General features: G+C 32.8%; 1 protein-coding gene across 5 annotated transcripts in view; it reads right to left on the reverse strand.

Annotated features, from left to right (window-relative positions):
• The window catches only part of SNX13 (sorting nexin 13), a 139,440-nt gene that overhangs the window by 4,417 nt on the left and 115,431 nt on the right, over nucleotides 1–19,592 (reverse strand). For 3 of the 5 annotated variants that reach the window (XM_017526925.2, XM_017526928.2, XM_017526929.2), the window contains 7 exons: nucleotides 14,787–14,894; nucleotides 13,416–13,526; nucleotides 8,097–8,258; nucleotides 6,284–6,355; nucleotides 3,771–3,916; nucleotides 3,456–3,524; nucleotides 1,590–1,702 (listed from right to left, as the gene is read on the reverse strand). In XM_017526925.2, coding sequence (XP_017382414.1) covers nucleotides 1,590–1,702; nucleotides 3,456–3,524; nucleotides 3,771–3,916; nucleotides 6,284–6,355; nucleotides 8,097–8,258; nucleotides 13,416–13,526; nucleotides 14,787–14,894 — 781 coding nt within the window. Of the gene's footprint in view, nucleotides 1–1,589; nucleotides 1,703–3,455; nucleotides 3,525–3,770; nucleotides 3,917–6,283; nucleotides 6,356–8,096; nucleotides 8,259–13,415; nucleotides 13,527–14,786; nucleotides 14,895–19,592 lie in introns of those variants that run through there. The other 2 variants (XM_037737892.1, XM_037737893.1) reach the window with 2 other exon arrangements.

Genomic DNA, 19,592 nt, shown 5'->3' on the forward strand with positions numbered 1-19,592 from the left:
TTAAGTATGAGACCAACATGTATGATTATTCTTAACTGTTCATAATCAAGGCCCTGATAATATAAATATTATTTTGCTGCTTTGAAAAGAAACATGCAACTTCCAAAAAGTCTTTATCTAACTAGGGGTACAATATAATTTAAAGCAAAAATTTTGAGAATTTACTAAAAAAAAGGCAAGGACTATATATATATACATTCATAAACTTTTATATGTACCCTCACTTCCTTCAGATCTTCACACCACTGTTATCTTCTGAGTGAGGCCTGCCCTGGCCACCCCATCTAAAACTGCAACTCATCCAACACTGTCTATTCCCTTTTCCTGCACTATTTTTCTCTTTAGTACTTACCACATATCTAACATACTATGTTGCATTTATTTGTTTTGTGTCTTTTTGAGTTCCTCTATTAGAAAGTAAGCTCCAAGAAGGCAAACATAAGCCTATAGAACACTGCTTGGCACATAACTTTCAATAAATATTTAGTGAATAAAGATTTCTTCCAGCTGATTAACTGAGTCAGTCTATATGGCACAATCAGGCTTACCATAATAGTATATTAAATAATATCCTAAGCTATTGCTTATTTTTCTAAAATGTTATTTCTATAATTTGCTTTTTTACTAGCAAATGAAACAGTATACAGGTAGGATTAAAATCATGTGGGAAATTTCTAATTGTCAAAAGAGAAAGCTGATCGTTAAAATTTAGGAAGAAATTAGGAGTTCTGAATTATAAGGCAAAATTATAGCAAAAAAATAGGTACTGTGTGATTAAATAACTTACAAATCTGTTTACTTACTGCATCCAGAATTAAAATACAGAGAAAAGACATGTAGGCATTTTCAAAGATATTAATTAACAAGGGGCAAAACAACCATCACCACCTCCCAGTCACATTAAATTGCTTTTCACATTATATAACTTCTCTGAATGAAAGAAGAAAAATGAGAAAAAGTAAATCTAAGGTAGTGCGACAGGTGTAACCTAATGAAGTAACTAAAATCAGATCAACAAAATACTACTATTTATACTTTGTTTGGGATTATGTTTTAATTAATAAAGATTAATAATCGACCAATCCGTTGTTTCTACATAAATGGAGTCTTTGAAATGATTTGTTTGTTCTCCTTAGTGGAACAAATATTCTTCCTGAAAAATTCAAACTTTATATTATTTTATTAGCCCTTTCACCTGTCATGTATTTTATTAATTTAACAACTTGACTCCCAAAATGCTTCCAGGCAGCGAAGCGAAGTGGATAAAAGCATAAGCTTTCATATCACTTAAAGCTGAGTCAGAATACCAACTGTTGCTTAGTAGCTATAAACTTTGGATAGATTATTTAACCTCTCTGAATTTGTTTCCTCACATATAAAGAGGTGTTGTTAACAGTCCTTACCTTTATAGCAGTGTTAGGAGGACTGGTTAAGAATGTATGAGAAATGCCTAGCACAGTGCCTGGTATGTATTAAGCCATCAAAAGATAGTTGTTATAATTCAAAGGCAGTTACACTGGCATGAAAAATGCTAAAAATTCAGAAGAATGACAAATTAAAGGGATTTTTAACTATGCATGCCCACTCACCTGGCATAATTGCAAGTAATTTCGTTTTTCCTGCTACTCTTGTTCTCATTCGAATACTTTTATCTCTGCATGGAACAGTCTCTGCTAAAATGCCATTTGGCCAAAACGCATCTCTATTTGAGAAGATTAAATATATTTTGTAAACATTTTCAATTTCTAATGATACAAGTTGATAAAATTATTTCAAATTTCTACAGAAAATACAAATGTGAACAGAAAGAAGAAAAGCTTCTGAAATTGTATTAATATATAGTTATAATGAAATTCAACAAAGATGAACTAAGTGTGGGGTTCAATTTCAGGGGTTAAAAAAACACAAGAAAAAAGTAACAGATAAATTCTGCACCAAGGCAGTTCATTAACACTAACAAAGACAGAAAAATGGAATACATAGATGGCTATATCACAGTCATTTAAACACAAAGTGGGCATCTGTTGATTGAATATCTCATCCAAATGCAACCCTACAATATCTTGAATTTCAATGCCTTAGAGTTTAACAGCTATCTCCTTCAGTTATGCCATCCTACTCGTCTTATAATTAAGCCTACATAAAACTAAACTAAATTCCAGGTCCACACCTTACAGATAGATTGACTAAAATGGTCCTTTCACACATACAACAGTCCACCTGTCTTAACTTTCAGTGTGCTTTACTCATGTTCCCTAATTCTTGGTCTGAAGGTAGGAACTGAGCACAAAAACTAAGCTTTCATCTGGGAATTTGGTGTGAGGGTAAGACTCCACAGAGCAGCTGTTCTTAACTTTGCACATTAGAAATACCTGAGAGCTTTAAAGAATCTTTCTGTAAAGAATCAGACCTTTTGCTGGATTAATTAAGTCAGACTCTTTGGATATGGGATCCAGGAATTAGTAATTTTTAAAGCTCTACAGGTGATTCCAATGAACAGCCAAAGCTGAGAATCACTGCTCCAGAGGAACATCATTTACCTATCCTGACATAAAATGAACATGCCAGGGCAGGTAGTCCAAGTTTTGGAAACAGTATAGTACAGTAGGGAGAAACTTAGCTTCAGGTTAGAGAAACCAGATTCCCCACTTACTAACCTGAGAGGCTATTCAATGCCTCTAATCTTCAATTTCCTTATAACAAAAATACTTACCTTGTAAAATGGCATAAAATCGGAAAGCATACATAAAGTACTGGGCACCATGCCAAGAACTTAGCTACTGTTCAATACAGACAGTTCCCTTCTTGCTTCCTTTCCTTCCTTTCAAAATATGTGATGCCATGAATTTTTATGCATTGCTTATCTTCACTTTTAGAAGGAGTTTATTTCTCTACTAGCTATACTTTTCTCAAGGGACTGCATCTTATCTCAGTAATCGGCTGAGTGCTAGGCACAGAGGAGCAGCTCAGTATTTTTTGTAGAAAGAACATATGAAGTAGAGTATCTACTTAATTTGGGTTCCTTGCATAGGTTCCAATATTTAATAAAATATTACAGCTAGAAAGACATACTTTAAAAAATTTCAGTTAAAATGAAGCTTAGCAAATACAACTGAGAAAAACGAATCTGCAAAACTAGATATTTGATTATATAACCATGTCATTTTTAGGTAAATATTTCAATTACCTTACAGCCACGGTACTGCAATAAAATAATAGCCTATCATTTGAAAGATCTTTCTTCTATGCTTTTCCAATTCTGATTTTAAAGAAACAAAGACCAATAGGTTCATGAGACAAACGTTTATTATAATTCTTTTAAGTCTTTTTGCTCGTCAATGATAAACAAACCAACTTTATGTCCAGGAAGGAAACAAAAGCAATGAAAGTTAATTAGTGATAACAATGCTAAACTCTGTACTACCTGAAAGAAGTGACTGTGTCTTAAGATATACCTGAAACGTTTCACTGAGTCGGCTACTTGTTCAGGTGAAGTCATCCAATCAACATGGTCAACTATTTTTCTGAAAGTAAAGAAGTATAAATGAGTAAGGTTAAAATTTTAGAAGGTGAAAAAAATAAACATGACCCTCATGGAGCAAGCAACTTAATTTGGATGTAAATGATCCGTAAGAGCAACAGACTGCTTTAATGAACTTCTTAAAAGGCCCAGAGAAAAAAATTCTCCTACAAAGGTTGAGCAAGCTACTTCCAGAAGTAGAAGTTTAAAGGCTAAGATCAGATTAAAAGTGAGGAGGAAAGAGTGGTACCTATTAATAGTATCACCATATGTAGCTCTAATAAGCTGTTGAAGTAGGTTTTTGATATTCCTTCGCAACCACTGATTTCTTTCTTTTAAGTCGAATACTTCATCCATGAGAAGCAGCATTACCCTAAGTGGAATATTGTCATCCACCTGACAAGACATGGGAAAAAATAAGAACAAATTTGAGTTAGCTATCTACTATGAACGGTTACTTTTGTTTCATTTACAGATGACTGGTATTATTTCACAAGTCAGAGAACAAGTTAAATTCTAGCCTTTATAATTTGACATTTAATTCTAATTTAGAAAAAATACTTCTAGTAGTCATTCTGAGAGAATACAGAACTTCACAGCCCCACAATGAAGAATAAGTTTTAAGGCTATAGTTTTAACATTTTCAAGGCAAAGTAGATTCATGATTGTCCTAGGAAAAGACGATTTGGTTCTTTCTTTTGGTAGAGGTTGTATGAATTTGACAAGGCAAATGTTAGACCCTTTGTCTATTTTCTGATGCATCTTTTTCATAAGAATAAGACATTCTCAACATCTCCATATATTTAATAGAACAAAACATGATCTTTAAAGAATAATGTGTTTTGCTTAGTTAGTAAATTGTATGTATTTATGTACTTTCAGGAAAAAAGATGCTGAAGTTCAATCCAGCATTAAACTAAATTAACATTACAAAAGGCATATTTTACTAAATTACTAGAATTTTCTTTTAGCTTTTAACAAAAATCAGCACACTGTTGTTATGTGAGTATACAATCAGTAAGGTAAAAAGTAAAGGAAGGCAATTGGAATTCTTTGATGTGAAAAAATATGTATAAAGTAAAAAGCAGGTACAGATTTAGTACAACGTACAACTGCTGGTAATTTTATAATTCCTTCATCACCGATAAACTGTTTCCAATTATTTCCTCATCAACACATGTAAATACTAGCAAGAAAGCATGAGTCACACATTTTTCACTGTCATGTTGTAAACACTGCCTTAGTGCACCTTCCGTTCCACAAATTGAAATCACACAGCTCAATCAAAACCAGTGGGAAAAGGAGACCCATTTCATTACTGGGACAGAATAAATACTTCTCTATTCTCTGATCAAGGGTATTCCTACGAGTATGGTGCCTAAAAAAAATAAACAGCTAAACTGTAAAAACCACATACCAAAAGGTATAATGTTATGGATATTACACCATCAATAAACACAATAAAACATCTTAAAATAATCTTGAAAAAGCAAATAAATATATTATTTTTAAGATAGCTTATTATATACAAATTCAGTCAGAAACTCAAAGGAGATAATTATAACCTTAAAATAAATCTGCCTAATAAAACATAATACATAATCCAAAAACAGATCCAAACATGTACAATAATCTTGTTTGTGATAAGGGAGAAATAGTAAAGTACTGAAAAGATGACCTTTTCAGTAAATGGTGCTTGGATCAACTCGACCCATACCTCAATCCATATACAAACACCAATACCAGATGAACTGCAGACCTAAATGTTGTTACAGAAAAACAAAAAAAGATTTTTAAAGAAAGTTCTAGGACAGCTCTGCGACCCAGAAATAGGCAAAGATTGCATACATAGCACAAGAAAGCAACACAGAGAGTGGATGACAATACATTACATGTATCTGACAAAGAACTCACATTCAGATTACATAAAGCACTCCTACTAATCAAAAGGACTAAGATAGCCATGCCAACAAAAAAATAACAAAAGGTCTTGACAGACACATAAGACAGGACATTCAAATGGCCAATAAACATATGAAAAGGTGTTCAACATTTCAAGAGTTATCATAGAAATGCAAATTCACATGAAATACAATGAGAATGGCTAAAATTAAAAAGACAAAATACTGAGTATTGGCAGGATGTAAAACACTGAACTCTCATGTACTGCTGGTGGCACTGTAAGTGGTACAATTTGAAAAAGTACTTGGCAGTATCTACTAAAGCTGAACTTATATATATCCTCTGATACAGCAGTTTCATTCCTAAGTATACATCCAACAGAAACATGTACAGACGAAGGTTCATAGAAGTAGTATTCATTATACAACAAATAGATTGTACTATATTTACAAAATGGAATAATATAAAGCCACAAGAATGAAGAAACTACAATCAAACAAAACATGGAAGAACATCACAGTGTTGAGCAAAAAAAGCTAGACTTCACAGAATATGTACCTTACAGTTTCATATATAAAAAGTATAAAAGTAGAGTAGAAGTTAGGATAGTGATAGTCCTTGGTGCAAGAGAAGGTCCTAACAGGAGCAGAGGATGAGGGGCTTTTCTGGAGTAGTAGCCATGCTGTTTTTTGATTAGTGTTAATTACATGGGCATGTTTAATATGTAAGAATTCATCGAGCTTAACACTTACAATATGTGAACAATAATGATATATATACATATTACACTTCATTAAAAAGCTAAAAAGATATGCCGAGTATGATTTAAACTAAATACTACCAAGAATAAAATTAACTCACATTATCGTCAAGTTGAGCTGCAACTCGGCGATGTTCAGGGTCTGCATCAGTCTTCGGAATTAAAGGAGGCACCTAAAAACAAAAACCAAACCCACAATGTAAACACACTAAAGCAGATAGTGAAACACAACACAATAATAAATCTAAATGAGTATCAGCATTTGACTTTTAATACAATATATAAGCAAAATTTAACAATCTAAAATTGGAAACCAAATATACGGTGATTATTTCATTACCAAAAAGTTTTTGTCCTTTACAAAAGAAATGACTTTTGAGTTGTAAGGAAAAATTATTTTGTCAAACTCCCATATTTTTTAGAAGAATTCAAAGCTAAGAAAGGTTAAATGACTTGAAAGCCAAAAGTCATGCATCGCATAACGACGTTTTGTTCAACAATACCATAGTAGTCCCATAAGATTATAATACTATATTTTTACAGTATTTTTTCTGTGTAGATATATTTAGATACACAAATGTGTACCAATGTGTTAAAATGCCTATAGTATTCAGTACAGTAGCATGCTGTACAGGTTAGTAGCCTAGGAGCAATATGCGATACTATATACCCTAGGTGAAAAGTAGGTCTGTGGAACTTACACATACATCTAGGTTTGTGTAAATTAACTCTATGATGTTCCCACGATGATGAAATCACCCAATGACACAGATCTCAGAATGTATCCCTCTTGTTACGCAATGCACGACTGTAGTTAGTACTGCCAGGGAACAGAGCTCCAATCTTCTTTCTTTTTACCATATATAGCTTTTGATAGTATGTTAATATGTTTAAAAAATTAACAAAATGTTTGAATGGAGAGAAGGACAGAAAGATCACTATTAGCTGAAAATCATTTGTTGGCACAGGAAGGATCGTTAGGGCCATCTCAAGTTACTGGTGACAACATAGAAGTCTAGAAAAATTCTGTGTTTTTTGTACGAAGTCATGAGTAATGAGCAGCCGAAGTAGGACTAAACAATCCTGATTTCAGTGGTAGTATTCTTCCTCCCAAATAGAAACAAAAGTGGGGCATCAGAGAAAGTGTGAAAGTTAACAGAAAAGTATGATTTACACAATTTTAGAAGTGGCCTCTTACATTAAATAAAACCTATGTTTATATACATTTCCCCTACATTCAAGAGTGATCAAGTACAAAGTTCTAATAGCTATATGTTTTATAGCCCTGACTACAATTTCAAATAACTATGTCAAAACAATTTTTAAAATATTAATTAGGAATTCAACAAACTACACAGTATAATACCTTTATCTGTTAACGTAATTTAAAAAAATCTCCCTGGGAAATTCTTCTATGACACATAGAGGTCTATATCCAGTAATGCATGGCCACAGAAATTGATCGTAATGATGAACTTTTCTTCTCTTTGATCTAGTAATTATTCTATCACGTAAAACAGGAGAAATAAAACTTTGTGCTTCCTGAGTGAATACTAGTATAACTCATTTGCACAACAGTATTTGTTTGCTACTAAATTTAGTAGTACTTTATGATAAAAATGGCATAGTGAAATAAAACAAGACAAAGGATGTTAACTTTACTAATTTTAAGCTTTTATTTTAAATGAATTTTAAAATCCTACCATAGCAGAGACTAACAAGTAACTGGATTTTATATCCATTTCTGGTAAGAATTTTTCTCTTTAGTTTTTTATTCTTTATGAGACTACATGTCTAGCAAAGTCTGGAAAAGAAATAAGGTTAGGGGAATAAGGTAAATCCAGCCAAAATTCAATACATGGTAGTTGGCTTAAAAATAATTTGCTTTAGACATTACTGAAAATGTCTTCTTACCTTAAAAAATGATTGCTTTATGTCTTGACCTAATCTTTCTGACATTTTGCCCATGTTGTCTGACATTTTAGTCATTCCCTCTGCCAAGCTATCAGGAAGGGATTTAACTGCATTTGAAACATTCCTCATAGAATTGCGAAGAGGATTTACAAAAGTGTCCATCTAAAGGGAAAAAAGATATTATACCATGACTTTATTGTACCAAAGTTGTTATCCAAATGATAAGCCTTGGAAAATACACAGTGCAACACTGGAAAAATGCAATAATGTTCTAGTCTATATTATGTCATTACATTTTAAAAGTACAGAAATGTTGTCTTCACTGGGTCTTAAAAACGTATTTTTGGCTGGGCACAGTGGTTCATGCCTATAATCCCAGCACTCTGGCCGGCTGTAACAGGAGGATCACTTGAACCGAGGAGTTTGAGACCATCCTGGGCAACAAAGTGAGACCTCATCTCTACAAAAAAAGAAAAAAAGCCAAGCGTGGTGGTACACACCTGCGGTCCCAGCTACTGGGGAAGCTGAGGCAAGAGGATGGCTTGATCCCACGAGTTCAAGACTGCAGTGAACCGTGATCACATCACTGCACTCTATATACTCCAGCCTGTGCAAAAGTGAGACCCTTGTCACAAAAAACAAAAGTATTTTCACATATACATATGATTTAAAAATTTGTGTATGATTTAAAAATTTAAATCATATACCCATATGATTTAAAATTTTCTATTTTTAGAAAATCACCATAAGCTTTGGCTGCCTTCTTATTAAAGAAATTTTGAATGAAAAAGTTTTCCATTCGAAATTGTATAAGAAAAAAAAGTTTTCCAAAACAGAAGCTGATGCAACTAGAATTAGCCACTATATACTTCTGTCAAAGCTCAAGGCAACAACTGGGAATTTTGAGTTCATACTGAACAGAAAACAATCAGGTAAAATAAATAGAAAAATGAAATAACTGGTATTTAAGATTTATTCTTAAAAAACAATTTTAGAATACATTATATGTGCAATTAAAATCTACAGAGAAAATTTGAAGTTCATTATAAAGAAGGAAAACAACACTGCAAATCAGACATGTAAATCATAGTTTAGTAAGGTGGAATACAAAAACTATAAAAAGAAATACAACTAGAGATATAAGAAGAAATACAAATCTTCAGTGACAGAAGGAAAAAATTGATATATGGCTATAAAATGTAAAATGATTTCAATTTATAAAAAAAGAGACGTCTAAAAAAACCACAGTAACTGCACGTGGGACTCTCTGAGAAATTTTTAACAGAAACGAAGAAATCAAAGAAAAGACATAAAACCAAAGTCATACAAAACTACAGGAATATCTTCCAAAAAATGTTAAGCATCACAAAAGCTATCAGGGACAAGAAATTATGTTCCATGCAAAGAGAAAAAAATGAGTAACAGTAACAAAACTGAACCTCACTCCTTAGTAATCACAGCAATGTTAAAAGATGAGAAGAAGACAAAATTACTTCACACTAATAATATTTTTCATGGCTTCCATCAAGAAAAACTAGAAGAGGTAAGATGAGTATTAACAAAAAGTGAATTTCAAGGTAACTGTACAAAGGCTGAGAGTTCTGGCTGGTTACTCCCTGGCTTACGCTCAGCGAATAGTACCACAGATATGCTTGATGGAATATCCAACCCTAAGAGGGGCACTGGTAGAGTACAACTCAGAGTAAAACCAAAGGACAGAAATTAGCTTGAATAAGGATTTGAAAAACACAACTACTGTTGGAGAGAAACAAAAAGATAAAAAGATGAAGTTAATTCTCGTGTGGCTAATTCTTGCGTGTGTTCATGCATACGATGCACATGTGCGTGCATGCATGCACATGTGTAATTCTAATTCTATAACCTGTAGTTTTTGGTCAACGAGAACAATTTGTTCAAATTAATCAGGACATAATTTGCAACACTGTGGCCTTTTCTTTTAAATGGTAATTAACATATAAATAAGCTAATGAGATCATAGCATAGAATTCTAAAGAGAGATAAGCATTAAAGCACAATACAACATTTAAAATGTGCAGCTTGAGGAAACATTGCCACCTCTCTAATAAGTCACAGAAGAAATAGCATTTCAGAAGCATAAAAGGCATAAACTTCAATTTAACCCCCAACTTGAGTTACAATCGTGTGATATCCTCAAAAATATTTTAGAAATTTATACATCTCACACTTCACAGCAGAAACCTGAGGTTAGCTAGTATGAATTGGTTAAATGGATACTATCTCACATGGTTATCTAGGCATAAGGCTATACTACCATTGATACTCGAAGAGAAACTAAATCTATATAACAAATTTCCTAATAATTAAAAATAGTTGTCTGTGCAGCATCCCAGAAGTACAGAAGCATTTTTTTTTTCCCCAAAGGCAAAGCCCAAGCATTTGCATTAGGAAGCAATTGGGGTAAGAAGAATGAAAAACCTCTATAGGTGACTGCTGCTTAACCATGAAAGAAGAATTTCATAAGCATAAAAGCAGAGTCCATTATTGTATGAGAACATTTCCAAAAACAAGATTTGTTTTAAAGCAGATTTTTAGAAAAAAAGAAAAACTTTCAGATGGTCACGTACAGGAGTAGATTATAGATTGCCAGCATAAGCGTACATTTAGCTGTTCATACACAGATGCTGTGTATTCAATTACTACCCCAGCTCAGTTATTTGTATTGTTAACAACATAAACACAATGGTATTTTAACTTAAATTTACATCTCTAATTTTAGCTTAAAATGCCTTCAACATGATACAAAACTGGATAGAAAGATACTGTGTGCACAGAGGAAAGCTACTTGTCAGTCACTCTTTCTAGAAATGTTCCACAGATTTTCCAAAGCTGGGACTCATTGTGTGACCAAATAAACGTGTTGTGAAGTACTATTTCTTAAGTTCTGAACAGCCACTGATAAAATGTTTGGAGATGATCTTATTCAATAGCTATTAAATTATCAGTGAACATTAAAGCACAATACAACATTTAAAATGTGCAGCTTGAGGAAACATTGCCACCTCTCTAATATTTATTATTAATAAATTATTAATAAATATTTAATAAATATTAAAAATATTTAATATTTTTCTCTAAGGAGAAAAATATTAAACTATCATTTAGCCAAAAAGAAAATATAGCTGGAAATCTCAAATCCTTGATATGCATAAAAATTATTCTGACACTCTAAGGAGGCCAATATGACCTTGGTTATCGCCAATGTGGTTTATGAAAAACGTATTTATTGTGGAATTCCAGAAATGAATCAGAAGGATAGGTAGATTCCATTACTAATTTTAAAAATAAGTGGTATATAACTGTTTGGACATACACATGTGTTATTGTTGTTTGGTTAAAAAAATGTATACTTTAATATTTCTTTTATCTCCAAAAGCTGTTATCAATTTATTAGTTTATCTTAAAATGGATACCACCTTTAGAGGAGAAGAGACACATAAACATAAAAAACATAGAAGACTAAAATGCATCTCTAGTGACAATAAAACTACTCAAACTGGGAATTTAACTCCATTACTTCAATCATGAAATACACAGATAAGCGCCATATATTTTTCCCCTGCATTATAAGGGCCACACTCTGGAACTTGTTATTAAAATAAAACACTAACTTAGAAATGTTATTAGGTTGATGCAAATAGTAACTGTGGTTTTTGCCATTATTATTTTTTTAATGTCCAAAACCTGCAATTACTTTTGCACCAACCTATATAATCAAAAATCCTAAAGTAATCATATGAAAGTTGTTTTTTTAGTTTTTTGAGACAGTCTGGCTCTGTCACCCAGGCTGGAGTTCAGTGGCATGACCATGGCTCACTGCAGCCTTGGCCTCCCAAGCTCAAGCGATCCTTACACCTCAGCCTCTTGAGTATCTGGGACTACCATGCCCAGCTATTTTTAATTTTTTGTAGAGACAGGGTCTCACTATGTTACCAGGGTTAGTCTCGAACTCCTAGGCCCAAGCAATCTACCCAACTCAGCCTTCCAAAGTGTTAGGATTACAGGCATGACACCATGCCTGGCCTGAACTTCCTATAATTGTTAATTCTTAATTATTTTGTATTAATTCCTTAAATTAAAAAAAAAAAAAAAAGTTGGTCTTTTTAGGGGGATGAAGAATAGTGAGAAAGTCCTTGTTCTTTTTACATTGTCATTTTGAAATACTTTCAAACTTATAAAAAGTGATAAAATACAAAGACTGGTATAAATACCAGCTTCCCCCACTGCTGCTCCTGCTTGTATTGCTGCTATTACTAAGAGCAAACACTTATTGAGAGGTTTATTAATTTTCCAGGCACTGTAATATAAAGAATACTGCATGAGTCATATAGTACTCTAATGACATTTAAATCTTCATTTCTTGGCCAGGCTCGGTGGCTCACACCTGTAATCCCAGCACTTTGGGAGGCTGAGGCAGGCAGATCATCAGGTCAAGAGATCAAGACCATCCTGGCCAGCAAACTCCATCTCTACAAAAAAGTACAAAAATTAGCTGGGCATGGTGGTGCATCTGCAGTCCCAGCTACTCAGGAAGCTGAGGCAGGAGAATTGCTTCAACCCAGGAAGCAGAGAGTGCAGCAAGCCGTGTTCACATAACTGCACTCCAGCCTGTTGACAAAGCAAGACTCCGTCTAACAAACAAAACAAAACAAAAAACTTCATTTCTTGAGTAAACTGAAATACCAAAGGTTCAGTAACATGCTCAAGGTCACAGCTAGTAAAGAGCAGAGCGGGGATTTGAACCAAAAGGTTGCCTGATTTCAAAGCTTGTGTTCTTACCCCCTAAGCTATCCTACCTAATTTAAACACTTATTTACTGTCTTACCTTACCATTTTATTCCAAGTATGGGTCTTAAATCCTATTTTAAATTATTTAAAATATTTCATATATAAAGATTTTTCTCAAGAGGCATACTTTCAGAACATATCCTATTTAGTATTTTTATCATTATTCCAAGTAAACAACATTTTCTCTCAGCATGAAACATTTCCCTCTACAGATAATGAAAAGCTTGTGACTTGTCTCAGGCAAACTTTTCTTAATGTACCATTTCAAATTGTTTTTTTCTTCCTTTCACACGTCTGCTGAATTATAAACATGTGAAGATAGAAGTTTATATGTATATGTTCCTATCAATAGTGATAAACATGCTGAGGAGAACTTAACAAAATTCCTAGTTTTAAAACACACATACAAATCTAAATTTATTTTCTTTTATTATAAACAAAGTAAGAAAACAGACCTAAAAAGAAACCCAATTTAATGGTCTGCTTACTTACCTTGCGAGCAAAATCCCCTTTTCCTTTACTGTAGGCTTTGTTCTCAAGGAAATCATACACATAGTGTGCTAAAGCTGGGGATGCCTTCATCATTTCAGGAGCTAATAGTAACTAACAGGAAGAAAAAAGATTATCTTAAACTAGCAGGATGCTAGAGATTAACTACTGTTTATAATTTTAGCTCATAAAAAATGTATAGTTAAAAAATACTGATTTATATTTTTAAAAATCTAATTACACAGTTAAGACAAAGTCACCAATAATTTTACGACAATTAACAGTCTGGTGTATATATCTTCACCTCATCTACTTTGACTTTCAGTGTATCTAAGGTGAAAGTTGTCCAAATATATTTACTATTCTATTTTCAGATATTATAGCTTATACTAAGAAGATCCAGGTTAGAAAACTGTTGTTATTTGCATAACAATTCTAGAGTTAACATTAAATAAGCTGGGCAAGGTGGCTCATGCCTCTAACACCACCACTTTAGGAGGTTGAGGCGGAAGAATTGCTCGAGCCAGGAATACAAGACCAGCCTGGGCAACAAAGCAAGACCCCATCTCTACAAAAAATTTAAAAAATTAGCCAGGCACAGTGGCATGCACCTGTAGTTCTAGCTTCTCAGCAGGCTGAAGCAGGAGGCTCCCTTGAACACAGGAGTTCAAAGTTGCAGTGAGCTATAACTGCACCACTGCACTCCAGCATGGGTGACAGAGCAAGACTCTGTCTCAAGAGAGACAAAATAGTATGAAATAAAATACATAAAAAAATCCAAACAAAAATAAATGAAATAAAGTACATAAAATAATCCAAACGAAAACATTCAAGTGTTATATGGAAGCCCTGAACAAACTACTGCTTTCACAACTGCTAATATAACAAACAACATTCTAGCTTAGTTCCTTCAGTGGAACAAGTTTTGACATACTGAGTTTATTTGCTAAGAAGCATGTAATATTGTGATATTTAAAAGATACCTTTATGATAAAAGATTTTTTTCTTAAGAATCTTGTAAATAACTGATGCAGATATTAATGGAATTATAAAGCAAGCACTTAAAAAAAATCAAACATTTGACCTAGGTCATAAAAATGATGACAGACATTTTGCCTTAAGCCAGGAGAAGAGACGCATTTGCATTTATCTAAACACAAACAGGCAAAATCCCTAACACTACATGTTTAGAAAACTTCTAAGTTAATCATTGAACACAAAAATAAAGTTTATAAATTACTAAGCAGACTACATATCACATTTGACATGCTGCACAAAAGTGGTTGCTATTCTGCAATCACAGTAAAAACATGCTGCTCTACCTGTGTGCTATATTAAATGAAAATCTGTGGGTAATAGTAAGCATGAACTTACCTGCAAGTATGCATTTAGATCCTTTTTTCTCTTTTCTAAAAAATCTCTATCCATATTATTAAAAGTCTTTTTTCCAGGAAGCTTCAATATGCTTGATAGACTTTCAAACTGTAAGACAAAATACATTTAGTAGCATGTTTTATAGAGACAAAAGAATTTCCAAACTGATGATTTCTCTACAAATTAAAAACATCTTCAAAAGATTATTTTGCAATATACTAAGCAAAAATCAGAAAATAAAAAACATTGTCCAAATATTCTCAAAACACAGTTCTAATATTATTTAAAAAGTATTTTAAATCAAGAATGACAAACTAGCATAAATGATGAAGATGGATATTGACCAATGGGGTTTCATTTAATATTCTCCCTCATGTTGAGATTGTTCAAAATTTTCATAATAAAAGGTTTTGAAAAAATATTTTCCTTAATAAGCCTTGGACCAGTGAATAAAGTACTAGCAAATAAAAAGGCAAATTTCAAACTATAGATAACAGCTAATTATAATCCTGTACATATACAATTATAATAAATATTGATACCTTTGCCCCATCAACCCCATTAAACACAAACTCATAGATTACACTAACAAAAAAAATTAAGAACAATTTTATCTTTGTAAAATCACAAACACAAAGTAAATGTGTACAGCAAAAGTCTAGTACTTACAGACTTAACATTTGGATGCACCTTCAAAGGTCCATCACAGTAATCTATAATGCCTTGCTAAAACACAGATTTTTAACCATGCTAGCTGCTAAAATAGTGTAAGAGCAAAGTCATTTAACTAGTGACTGTACGTGATCGACAGCTTAGTACCTAAAATTTCAAACAGCCTCACCATTTTTCCCATTTGATACATATCCTAAAGTGAAACAAACTTTTTATAACAGTATTTGTTCAAAACAACAATGTCTCTGTAAGGAAAACTAATTCTTGGTACAGAGATTAAAAAGAAATAAAAAGTATTAGGATAATATTCATCCCCCAACTGGAAGACTGTGATACATTGTTAAAGTAAGGACAAATCTAATGGCTGCTTAGAGCTAAAATTTGAACAAGTTCATTATATGTTATACATGAAAGTTAAAAAGTGGTTTTTTTCTTCCCATATTGGCAGGAAAACCAAAAAAGGGTAGAGGCAATTTACAGAGAAAACATTATACTATAGCAGTATTACCAAATTCTGTGATTCACAAAAGTATTAGAAATGGGTCCTCCTGAATATCACATGTCAAAAAAATTTTGGGGGAGCAAATTTACTTTTCCAAGGTGTCCTAAAAGATATTTCCTCCAATATGACCTATCCACATTATATTAAACTACTCACTCAATTTTAGAAAATACATGTGTTTTTTTTTTCTGGCATTACCAAGTCTTGTGGGCCTCTACTGTATTTCCTCAAATTCATGTTGAAGGCCTATCAGTACCTCAGATTGTGACTGAATTCAGAAATAAAGCCCTTAAAGAGATGATTAAGTTTAAATGAGCCCTTAGGGTAGGCCCCAAACCAACCTGACCGGTATCCTATCAGAAAAGAAAATTTGGACACGCTAAAAGACAACAGGAATGCATGCACATAAGGAAATGGCCATGTAAGGACACGGCAAGAACCCTGCCATCTACAAGCCAAGAAGGGAGGCCTCATGGCAAACCAAACTTGTCAATACCTTGATCTTTGATTTCTAGCCTCTGGAACTGTAAGAAAATTAATTTGTTGTTTTGGGTCACCTAGTTGGTGGTATTTTATTAGGGCAGCCCTACCAAACTAATATACCAAGGAAATATGACAGTACCCATTAAAATAGCAATTTATTTCATAAACTTTAAAACATTAAACCTTACTACTAATTAAAAAAAAAAAACCAGTAACAGTTATTTTCCTAAAGCCTAAATGACTAAAATATATTCCTTCTTAAGTTGTCTATCTGGAAAAGAAACATAAATCACTTAACAATTTTCTCAAACTATAAAAGCAAGGGAGAACATGTAAAAATCTATACTCCGTATTAATTCATCATAAACTTGCTATTTAAAAGATTATTTTGAAGAACAAGCAAAAAATTGCCCATTCCCTGAATAGTAATGTAATTTCCTCTGCCAAAAATTCATGAAAATGTTTTTTAAAGGCACATAAAAAAAATTACAAATTCACCCAAAAGAACTAAAATAAATTATGAGGATTTTAATGTTTACAAATAATTCAAATACTACACATAAATCATGGACATTCTAAAATCAAAGATCTTACTTTTCTACATTAAACACACCAAGTTTAGATTCCTAATATACTGATGGAAAATTTAAAGAACATATTTGAAATTTTGTATTAAAAGAATTCAAGATATGTTTAACATATGTGCACATTTTTACTCAGTTACCTTAATGAATAATGTTATTAACATTTAAATCATTAGTAGTTTACCTATACCTATGTAGATTTCACCAAATAAAATAGAAATGCACCCTAGTGACTATACTACAAGCTCTTAGAGCCAAGGACTTAGTTTGTCTTGTTCCATGTTATGTTGCTAGCACCAAGTACCAGACACATAGGAAAAATTTAATAAATATTTGCTAAATCAATGAATGAGCAGTTCAGGCAATTTCCAACATAATGTCATTTAACATTTTAATTATTTTGTTTTAATCCTTATACATCTCCATAAAATATCAAATAAGATTATTCAAATTTTTAAAGAAAATAAATGATAGCTCATACATTTAGCTTGTTATATGTGTATGTATGCATGCATGTATTTATTTATCTACGGAACAGAGTCTCACTCTGTCACCCAGGCTGGAGTGCTGTGGCAGGATCTTGGCTCACTGCAACCTCCACCTCCCAGGCTCAAGTGATCCTCCCACCGCAGCCTCCAGAATAGCTGGGACTACAGACAGGCACCAACATGCCCAGCTACATTTTTGTATTTTTTGTAGAGACAAGGTTTGGCTATGTTTTCTTAGCTGGTCTCAAACTCCTGAGCTCAAACGATCTGCCCACCTCAGCCTCCCAAAGTGCTGGGATTACAGGCATGAACCACTGTACTGGGCCTTGGAAAAATGTCAGATGTCAAAGTACACAAACAAAATGAAACTTGTTTTAAAATAATTTTACTTTAAAAGTTCTATGCAGTTACTATTTATTCATGTTAACTGGCTGTACTGTGACCCACTGTTGAATTACAAGTCATTACATTTTTCTTCCATTATTTTATTAGGGATTTGAGTTTTAAAAATATAGATAAGGCTGAGCTAAAAGGCAAACACCCTAAGTCTTATTTACAGATACTTAATATTTTACTAAAACCTAATTTTCATTTAAAAGAGGAGTCTTTAATTTCTTAAGTTCTGTGAGCAATTTAAATACTTAGGTAATCAAAACTACTGTGACTTGGTAAGAAACACACACACACACACACACACACACACACCCACCCCAAGTCAAAACACATCCATTTCACTTGCACTGAGCTGTTTGAAAAAGAAATTGTGCTGTATCAATTTCATGTAACTTCTGATGCTGAACTGAAAGGGGAAATTTCTGTATGAACTATCCTCTTAAAGTTTTCTTAAAAGGTATGTTCTTCATTCATGTTTGTCAATATATAAACATAATGCCTACAGTTATAGTCCAGAACATCTGAGTTAGGGAATGGTTATTCATTTAACTAGAAAGAAAATTACAACTATTTACTCAAAGAACATTTCATATTACACTAAACTCTCTTTAATTTGCAAGTAAATTAACCTGCAAATAAATAAAACTACCTTTACTAATTCAAATTATTTTTTAAATTATCATGTTTGGTTGAAGTATATGGATGAAAATTAAAAAGATATATGAGCTATATGCTTTTAGAACAATATCAAACAGGTATTTTTTTTTTTTTTTTTTTTTTTTTTTTTTTTTTTTTATTTTTTTTTTTTTTTTTTTTTTTGAGATGGAGTCTCACTGTCACCCAGGTTGGAGTGCAGTGGCGTGATCTCAACTCAAGGCAAGCTCCGCCTCCCAGTTTCAAGCAATTGTCCTGCCTCGCCTCCTGAGTAGCTGGAATTACAGGTACCCGTCATTATGTCCAGCTAATTTTTTGCATTTTTAGTAGAGATAGGGTTTCACCATGCTGGCCAGGCTGTTCTTGAACTCCTGACCTCACGATCTGCCTGCCTCGGCCTCCCAAACTGCTGGATTACAGGTGTGAGCCACTGTGCCCCGTCCTCAAACAGGTAATATTTTTAAAAGTAAATTATTTCTTCAATGTGGGGCACAAAAATTATTTAATCTCTGCAAACGAATCAAGCTAAACATGAAGAAAGGTTCTATTCGACATAAGAACAGAAGAATGCGCATGTCCAAAGTTATTAATTTAATTTTCTTACTAATAAAAAAGTCCTTTTAATATAGGCTTCAGAAGTCAACATTAACCTGTTTTTCATCACTTTAAAGCTATTAATAGTTTATCTCACTCTATCCACAAGATATTTTAATAAGATTATCATGGTGCCAACTATAGATTTTTCACTATCAAGTTAAAAAAGATATTTTCTGATTTCTTAAGTAGTACAATGTCATTGCAAAGCTTTAGTTCACCCAATCAGATGTCACTTTTAACTATTATTGGTTTAATACCAGTTGTATACCTTAAAACCCTGAATGAATCAAGGACTTTTTAAGAGTTAAAATAAATTTCATAGATCATTTATTCCAATTCATCAAAGATCTTTTATTGTTTTGAGAAAATATTTAATTAAAAAATAGGACAGGGAAATAATTTCTTTAGATTTTTTAAGAGTCCTTTTAAATTA

The sequence above is a fragment of the Cebus imitator genome, unplaced genomic scaffold (assembly GCF_001604975.1).
Source record: "Cebus imitator isolate Cc_AM_T3 unplaced genomic scaffold, Cebus_imitator-1.0 Scaffold45, whole genome shotgun sequence".
Taxonomy (NCBI): domain Eukaryota; kingdom Metazoa; phylum Chordata; class Mammalia; order Primates; family Cebidae; genus Cebus; species Cebus imitator.